Below are 9,451 nucleotides of genomic sequence, written 5' to 3'. Positions count from 1 at the left end.
GGAGCCTCTAACACACATCCATGGGAGCCTCTAACATACATCCATGGGAGCCTCTAACATATATCCATGGGAGCCTCTAACATACATCCATGGGAGCCTCTAACATATATCCATGGGAGCCTCTAACATACATCCATGGGAGCCTCTAACACACATCCATGGGAGCCTCTAACACACATCCATGGGAGCCTCTAATGCGGGGCTCTGCTGAGGGCAAAATAGTGGCAAATAGCAAATAACCCTAACCCTAAATGGAAGATACGGAAGAGGATTAGGGCCACTGAAAAAAATTTAAAAAGTTAACTGATTTTTACATTTTATTTCAGCTTAAAATGGGGGGGAAAAATTAATTCTGACTTCTTTCTCATAATTCCTACTGACTTTAATCTCAGAATTCTGACTTTTTTTCTCAAAATTCTGACAGCTAACAAACATGTTAGCATCAAGCCGTATCCATGTTTGATTTAGAGACTAAACTATCTTGTTTTAATCACCTTCTGCTCTTCTATTAATGAAATAGCATCACCAGGGACCCCTCGGGCACATAAAAAGTCACCTAATTTCGTCATTTTCCACCAGTGTGTTACTGGCCCTCCCAAACAACTTACATATTTGTCAGTGAAGCTGAGTGCTTCCACATCTCTACCTTCATGGTACCCATCTACATTAAGATCCAAAATTCTGAGATTAAAGTCAAAATTCTGACTTTTTTTCCCATATTAAACTGAAATAATATTTAAAAATCATTTCATTTTTTTTTTTTTTCTACGGAAGAGGATTAGGGCCACTGGAAAAAAGAAAAAAGTTAACTGTTTTTTTAATTTCATTAGAGTTAAGCATGGGAAAGTCAGAATTCTGACTTTTTCCCCCTATTAAACTCAAATTTAATGAATAAGTTAAGTTTTTTATTTCTCTTTCATATTTGTACAAATAGTTCTTAGAAGCTTTAGTGTTTTTATTTTTTTATTTATTTTTTACAATATTTGAATTGAATTTTTACAGCCGGATGACATTAAAAGAACCACCAATATATGTTTAAATATATTTTTCTGTCTTTGGTTTAGAGATTGTTAGTTTTTTTTAAATTAATAATAACTTTTTGTTTGCATCAAAATGTATAGTTCATCTTTATGAAACCTTTTTATGTTTTTTTATTGTTATTTTGAAAGCTGAGATACAAATAAACTGTTAGTTGTTTAAAATTGCAAAGGATTTTCTATGGCAGATATATTTTTAAAAAGTGTTTTATTGAAAATTAATAGAATATTTGTGGCTCTAAATTACTTTTACTTAGCTTGACTCAGGGCAAAATGACACTTTGCATTTAAAGGTTGCAGACCCCTGCTCTAATGAATAAGCACATTATTTTGGTAAAAACAACATTTAAGAATTAGGTCACTTGAACTTGAGTCACATCCTCTCTTTTTGAGGTCTATTGAGCCCTACATTTGCAGCAGTAAATATTTTTTATTATTCTTAAAGGGCTTTAGGAGTTTATTATATAAATAATTCTCCCAGAAGCTCATATTAAACAGCCAGGCACTGATGTTCATGATTGCAAAAGTCATGAATAGTCAATAAACGTAAAATTTCACATCATTAAAACTATCACAATATGTTGAATTATTCTGATAGTTGTAGGAATATTTGTTCCATTTGTTTTCAATCATATTAGATCAAGTTAATTTCGCTTTAAATCATTGCTGCGTATTGTTTTGCACTTCAAAGTTTCTACCTAAGGATGGTTTTTAGAAATCCCCCTCAGCAGCAAAGTTTAAACCTTTCCTCTCCACTCTTACCATGCCTTCTAACTTCCTGATGTCAGAAACTAATATTTTATGCTACCTAAAGTCCACAAGGCCTGATATTTTTAAAGCTCTAGCCCATTTTTTTTTCTTTTTTCTTTTTAGTTGTCAACATGAAAATCTTAATGTACATAAACCTTTATTTATTTTAGATGTATACTCTCTAAGTGTGTCTTGTGTTTTGCAGAAATCCCGGATTTTTTGTCAGAGGACGAGTGCCGGGTGGTGATGCAGCTCGCTCAGCTGAAGGGTCTGATGGAGAGTCAGCTGATGGTGCAAGAAGGTCAAGAAGAGCTTGCAAAAGAGCTTGACCTGAGTCCAGAGGAGATCTTTAACCTTCTTGATATCAACCAGGATGAACAGCTGCAGCTTCATGAGGTCTTTGTCAGTTTGGGGATTTAAGAGCAATTCATACCTCAAAGAGTGGTTAACTCACATCATCTTAACTATTGTTGCCTCAAAGATACTGACTCATTCCAGAGTGAGGGACGGAATATGGCTAACTCCTGAGAACCTGCAAGAAATTTATGAGGGGCTCAAAGCAGACAAGGATGGTGACGGTAAGAAACGGTGTCTTTGACTCTTGTGATCACAACAGGGAAATGAGAAATATTGATTAGTTGCAGATAAACCCTAAACAAACTATGAACCCTTAATAAGTAAATAATAACATGTTATTCATTCATTATCATACACCTAATGTAAAACCCAAGTTATTACTAATTAAATAAAACCTCTAAATCCTTTTTGTGTTGGCCCTTAAGTTGTATATGTATTATGAAATCATTCAGGTTGAGCTTGGAAAGGCCGTATTCAATCAGACTCATGGGCCGACCTCATTAGGTTGATTGTTCACTCCCAAAACTAGGTTGTAGAACAGCACGGTAGAGTTCATGAGCATGTTTTTGTTTATTTTTAAAGATGTATACAACAAACATACCCCAGAAACTATGCATTTTAAACATACGTGTACTTTAAAAAAAAAAAGCACATAAAAGAGCCAGTTATAAACAATAACCTTACAGGTGATAAACTTGCTTCTTCTCGATTGGTGCTTTGCAACCACTTGTTATACAGCCACTGACACCTACTGTTAAAGATAAGAACTACAGCGAAGGTAGTGCATCTGAAGCTACTGTGTAACAATTTCATGCTAATTAGAGATAAAAAGACCAATGTGAAACTAAACCCAAAGTCTTTAAGATTCAGACTTGGCCAGTTAAAGATAACCTTCATGTTACTGTACTCCTTTTAGGCCTATACACCAAATAACAGCTACATTCCTATCCATCCTTTCAACATTCCTATCCATCCTTTCATTGTTTTATTACCATCAGACCAATATCTTTAATTGGATGTTTTCGAATAATATGTGTTATTTCTCTATGGATAAGGGGTTTTACCACTTTCACTATTCATTTCAAATTTGTTATGAAGAAAAGCAACATAAACACTATTTTTATAATTTAATCAGCTGCAATTCAGGACATTGGTACTTTTTGACATGGAGAAAGGGTATGATCGATCACCAGGAGGCATCAGCTATAAACAGTTCAACAAAGAAAATACAGTGGTATTTAACTGAGGTACTGTGTTATTCAAAACGGTACTATACATGGGTATTCGCAGCAGCAGGAGCAGCAGCATCAGCAGCACTATGAGGAAAAGGAGCAAACTGAGGAGAGGCACAGGGAGATAGAGCACAAGAGATACTGCTGTCAGCGACTTAGATTTAGATATTTTTCAAAGCCCTGTAAAGATTTTTTTTTTTTTTTTGGAAAAGTTACTAATATGTTTCGGGGTTTTTTTATCACTGACTTCTTTTTAGAAAGGTTATTGATCATTTTTTTTAAATCACTGAGCCCTAAAATAAATCTCTACTTGAGGAGACAGAATAGTCTTTCTCCCTGCATAAAATTTCTATCCTATTTCTGCAATTTGAGCTGATCATGTCAGAACTTGATAAGCGACCCCCCCCCCCCTTCACTCACTGTTCAGTTTAAGTGCAATTAAAAAAAAGATTGTTTTGAATAATTTGATATTTCATTTAATTCAAAATTGTGTGCATTAGAAATGTATGTTTCTCTTTGATTTACTGATTTACGTGTTAGTCGAAGATTTTCTATAATTAAAATAAAGTAAGTAATTTTAGAAAAAAAAAAAAGAAAGTTTTTGTAGAGATGTGACTTAAAAATCCTCCTATCATTGTGATAGGTTTGCTGAGCCTGGAGGAGTTCCGGCTCCTGAGCAGCGATGCCTTTCAGCGCTTTCTGCTGCAGAGAGGAGTGAAAAGGAGTCAGCTCGTTCGGAACAGTCGGCACACCTGGCTGTATCAGGGCAAAGGAGCCCATCGGGTCCTCCAGGAAATCAAGGAGAGGTGAGCAAGTTAAAATCTTCCTCTGTTGAAGATTCAGCAGTTATTTGTTTAAAGCTAGCCGTTCTTCTTTTAAAGGGTGACTCGCCTCACCCGGCTCCCATCGGCATTAGTAGATCTGAGTGAGCCGCTTCAGGTGGTTCGATATGAGGAGGGGGGGCACTACCATGCCCACCATGACAGCGGGCCCGTCTACCCTGAAACGGCATGCACACACACACGTCTTGCAGCAAACACCTCAACTCCTTTTGAGACCTCTTGCAGGTGAGGTGCTGACAGGAGGAGCTCTACATTGTTAACTTTTGCATCCGCTTGTGTGTTTCTACAGTACATGTGTGCTTGTATGTTCGTCTGCACCATGTGTATGTCAATTTAAACCTGTGTTGCACACTTAGGTACATCACAGTTCTCTTCTACCTGAATTCTGTTGATGGGGGCGGGGAGACCGCATTCCCTGTGGCAGACAACAGGACCTATGATGAAGTGGTGCGTAAAGTGTCAGAAGAGAGTTGTGCAAGGAGTGCATGGTTTTCACGTCTGTGCTAGCTCCCATGTCTGTCAGCTAGTGTTTGTGCTCAGCATGAAAGAAACTGCTTCACTTAGTTCCAGTTTGTGTTTTAGTCTCTGATACAGAATGATGTGGATCTGATGGACACCAGAAGAAACTGTGACAAGAGTAACCTAAGAGTGAAACCCACCAAAGGAATGGCTGTTTTCTGGTACAACTACCTCTCAGATGGAAAAGGTGCAGAAATTATGGCATATATTTTGTTTTTATCTAAAATTTTACAAAGAATGCAATTAATTCCGAACACCCTCTCCACTTAAAAAAAAATGCACATGCACAACCCTGTATCCGCACCAGAGAGGGAACACCTATTAAACGCGTGTGAGAGCGTGCACGAGTCCATTTCTCCTCGTGCACGCTCTGTTTAAAAGTTGCTGTTTGCATCACTCATAAAAGCTTACTTTCCAAAGATTTGCTAGTTTCTTTCACTCTGTCAGGCTCACCACCGGTAAGTGAAAATTGGGACGAACATGTAAGATGGCCTTACGTAAACATATCACCAGAATGATTGACAATTAGGAGGACCACTTATCTTGATGATCCACCCAGAAAAAGAACATCCTCCATTATACCTTTAAGAGTGAATCAACGAGTTTTTAAGAGCAACTCTAAACAAGAAGGAAAAAGAATATTTTCATCTTAGTTGACCTAGTTACAAGGTTCGACACTGTCTTATAAGAGCAGTGAATGGTGACACATGAAACAAAGAATAAAAACACACTCGGGCTCCTGGTAATCAATGGAGAAAAATGAACAGACAATTTAATTTAGAGATGAAAAAAAAGCTGCCTTATGATGATCATGCAAAATTACATTTTTTTACACTTTAAAATGTATAAACAAGCTTAATTATATCCTCATCAATATTTAGATTTTTTTTTATTGTTTCCCATGCTGTTCATTGTACTACTTACTCTATTTGATATAAATGAGGAAACAACGGTTAGAGCGTTACTGGGATTTCCTGCCTCTTCAGGACAGTTCTTTTTGGCAGAGGAGCCCAAGTTAAGTTAGCCACTGTCCACACAGCTCAGCGAGGAGAATACAGGAGTTGGTCCTGATCACCAGGACCAACCATCACCAGATGCGTCCATCTATGGCTGTACACACCTGCAAAGTGAGAAGCCCTACATGTTGCAATCAAAAGCAAGGTCAAAAGGATCTTCTAGATTCCCATTTAGGTTATGAATACTGGCATTATCCTGTATAACAGCAAATATCACCTCTTTTGCATCATCTTTCTCTGTGGGCTGTATAAAATGTATGTTAAAGTATTTTATGTATATATACAGTATTTCTGTGACTTTTCACAGCTTTTTTTTCCCATTTAGAGCAAATTAATGTTTCCCTGCATTTATAAAGTATTAATTATTTTATATTGTTCAATAAACAGCTTTGAGCTGCAATGAACTGGTACAGCAATCTTTTCTGCTTGAGAGACTCTTAGGCTTGATCCAAATCAGCAAGGACAACATGCAAGGGCTTCTGAGGTCACCGTGATAAGTCCTATCGAATAGTCCAAGCAGTAAGAAAGGATGTAGGAAAAGGAGCCCATATGCTTCCTAAAGTAGTTTTGTTAGCATAGGGAGCCAAGAAGCTATAAATAATCCCAAATCCTTTGTGTGACATGAGGTATAAGCACAGACCACCTCATAGAAAAGAACAAAAATACATCATTGTTAGTGTATTATGTGTGACATAAAAAATGAATGCACCTTCATATGTTTGAGGTTTTATAATAGAAATATCCATTTACTACATTTGTGTAACCTACTTTTTTGTAGTTGTCAGAACGCTGTAGTCCTACTTTGACAATCAGTCATCCATGTGTGTTTCTGTTGCGTAATGATGCCCAAAAGGCTAAAGGCTGCATAGATCGGACCCAAAAGCCCGGACATCCTTTCCTACTCATTAAAGTGTTTTTACTGTTGAATCTATAAAAGCTGAATGACGACAAGCTACAAACTAGAGTTAGGGGGTTTGATTTGTTGTATTTGGATTAAGCCTTTGGCTTGCTCAAAGTCCCTTTTACTAATCCTAACATATTTCCACTTCACAAGCTTCCTTTAAGAAGTAGGTTACTTTGTAAAAAGACTGTTTATCTAATTGATATAAATAATACAATATTAGAGACCTTTTATGATTTTTCTTAAAATAACGTCACTGAAAGCTACTATTGGGTTAAGTTTTCTAGTAATTAGAGCAGAGACTCTCAGAAGACATGTTTGATTTTTTAATAAATGTCACATTTAATCAAATCAGAGATCCTGTGAACTTTATATCTTGGCTGATACTGCATTTTTCATCTGCTCTACTAAAATAACTTAACCTTTATTTCCTGTTTAGATCAGATAATAGCATATTTCTGGCCAAATGTATAGTATTGATGATATAGTGTTGGTTTGTGTTTTTGTTTTCTCATCAGGCTGGGTTGGAGAGCAGGATGAATATGCTCTGCATGGAGGCTGTGTGGTCACCCGCGGGACTAAGTGGGTAGCCAATAAATGGATCAATGTTGATCCAGATTACCAGCGGCAGGCTCGCTTCCAACAGCTGGTTACACAGCTGCCAGATGAAGACAACGACGAAGATCTTATTTTAAATGCAGACGCGCAGAATCCCAGCATCCATCAGGACCTGTAGCTCCTACACCAACACAATCATGTTTCACAACAAAATCATCCTTGTCTTCCTCAATCCAGTGCACAGATTTTTTGGATGAGTTTGCAGAATCATAGTTTATTCAGGGAATGAGTTCACAATGGGAAATAGATGCCTTTGTAGCAACAGTATACAGTAGTTTGTTTGCTGTTGCACTAGCCCCCCCGGGGAACAGTTGTAATTTTCCGAATGTTTTAAATTGTGTAAGATTTAGTGATATCTAGTGGCAAAATTTTCAAGTGCATGCTTTTGAATTTTCCCGTTCCGAATCTCATCTTCCAGACCTGCAGGGTAATGTTCACAGCAGCCAAAAAAAAATAATCATAAAAATTGGTCAGGGTTTGTCTGTTCCTCTATAAACTCTAGAAACCTGCAAAAAAATCTGTAAAAACATTGCATTCTTTAATTATAGCACAGCATTTCCTACCCTAAAGTTATATATTGCCTTTATGCCAGTAGATTCCTCTAAATGTTACACACCTAAACATTTTTGCATGTATAATCTAAACGGTTTTGCTGTTGTGACGAGCAAACCTTTGCACTACAATACTGCGACAGCTGCCGTTACCAAAAGAAGCTCATGCCTCTCGGTGTGATGCATGATGCCTTGTCTTTGTCTCTTCAGTACAATGATACTGTTTTTTTCTAGAATGCACAATGAATGAAAATGCACATGATGTTCAGAGTTCTTTTTATTCATTTATTAAATTATCAAAGAAAATGCACTCTTTCAGTGTTCCTGCACAAAGTAAAATGTAATGAATCCCAACTGTCTCTTGCATCTTTTTTTCTAACAAAGCTTTATATAATGGCTAAATAACACTTTAGCATGACAACAAAATGAAAGTATAAACATAAGATAAAACAGGTGTAAAGGTTTTAACTGTTTCCTTAAATTACTCTAATGTTGGATCCAAGGAAGCAGACTTTTAGATAGTTTGTTAAAGTGCCTATTATGAGTAATTCTGGCCTTCTGAAGGTAATTAAAGGTTTTGGCTGCTTTTTTTATTTATTTTATCTTCAGTTCTTGTACCTGCTCATGACAGCAGATTCTGCACTCTGAATTCAAACTGAGGATTGGCAAAGCCAATAGAAACATGCTGAAAAAGCTAGACCAGAAATAACTGCAGCAACATGACTTAAAAATCATGTATTTTCAAGTAACAAAAACCTGACGAAGGATGTAAGATTCATCAACTTTAAGGTTTTTCAGAACCCTTTAAAATCTTCCTTACTGCATGAACTGAACTGTCCAGTTCAATCTGGATCCTCTTCATCCTTAATTGTTTAAATATAACATTTATATTGGTATTCAGACAGGTTTTTTTTATTCCCGTTTGGATGAGGAGTAGATAAAAGAAGTCGATCTCATTAAATTTAAAATGAAGCGAAGCAGGAAAAGCTTTTTCTATAAACATTTTTAATGCCATTAAGAAAATACTTCAGGTACATTTATTTTATAGTTCATACATAAGCCTTTTCAGTTGCCACTATTCTTAACATCATTTTTTCTTTGTCAAAAGAGTATTTTCTAAGTTCTCTAGATATTCAGCATTTTCACATTTTATTTGATATCATATAATTGCATTAAAATTGATTTGGTTTAGCTTTTATAATTCTTATTTCCATCTGGGTTGCAAGTAATACATTTTTTGCTTAAAATACTGTTTTGGAGAAGTTTTAAGATGTCTTTTGGAGATCTGCTAATCATTAATACTGGACCTAATGATCAGATCTTAAACAGGTTAGGTTTGGTGCAATGTAAAATAACTGTGCTCGTTTGTTCTGTGAGGATAAGAGGCTATTTAAATAAAATAAATGAAGTAAAGAGCTTGATAAGAAAGACCTTTTAATGGAAATAAACAGGTAACTAAACAAAAAGAGTTACAAAGAAGTCACCTAAAAAAAATCCTTCAGAAAGGCACTAAAAAAACCATCTTTAAATTATTACAAACCTCTAGCTGAAAGGAGGCCAAATGGAGAGAAATAAATTATGACTCAAGACTTTTGCTCTAAGTTTTCCATCATAATCCTAATACTTAT

General features: G+C 36.1%; 1 protein-coding gene across 1 annotated transcript in view; it reads left to right on the top strand.

Moving 5' to 3' along the window:
• Positions 1-8,335, top strand: part of LOC107100094 (transmembrane prolyl 4-hydroxylase-like) — a 12,197-nt gene extending 3,862 nt beyond the window's left edge. Inside the window, exons 3-9 of the mRNA XM_015398460.1 lie at positions 1,993-2,183; positions 2,269-2,365; positions 4,020-4,182; positions 4,258-4,443; positions 4,575-4,665; positions 4,801-4,924; positions 7,173-8,335. Coding sequence (XP_015253946.1) covers positions 1,993-2,183; positions 2,269-2,365; positions 4,020-4,182; positions 4,258-4,443; positions 4,575-4,665; positions 4,801-4,924; positions 7,173-7,390 — 1,070 coding nt within the window. The 3' untranslated portion in view covers positions 7,391-8,335. The remainder of the gene's footprint in view (positions 1-1,992; positions 2,184-2,268; positions 2,366-4,019; positions 4,183-4,257; positions 4,444-4,574; positions 4,666-4,800; positions 4,925-7,172) is intronic.
• Positions 8,336-9,451: the final 1,116 nt, after the last annotated feature.

The sequence above is a fragment of the Cyprinodon variegatus genome, unplaced genomic scaffold, assembly GCF_000732505.1.
Source record: "Cyprinodon variegatus isolate N-32 unplaced genomic scaffold, C_variegatus-1.0 Scaffold936, whole genome shotgun sequence".
Taxonomy (NCBI): Eukaryota; Metazoa; Chordata; class Actinopteri; order Cyprinodontiformes; family Cyprinodontidae; genus Cyprinodon; species Cyprinodon variegatus.
Note: the sequence above shows the minus strand (reverse complement) of the source record. Positions and strands in the feature narration are given on the sequence as shown.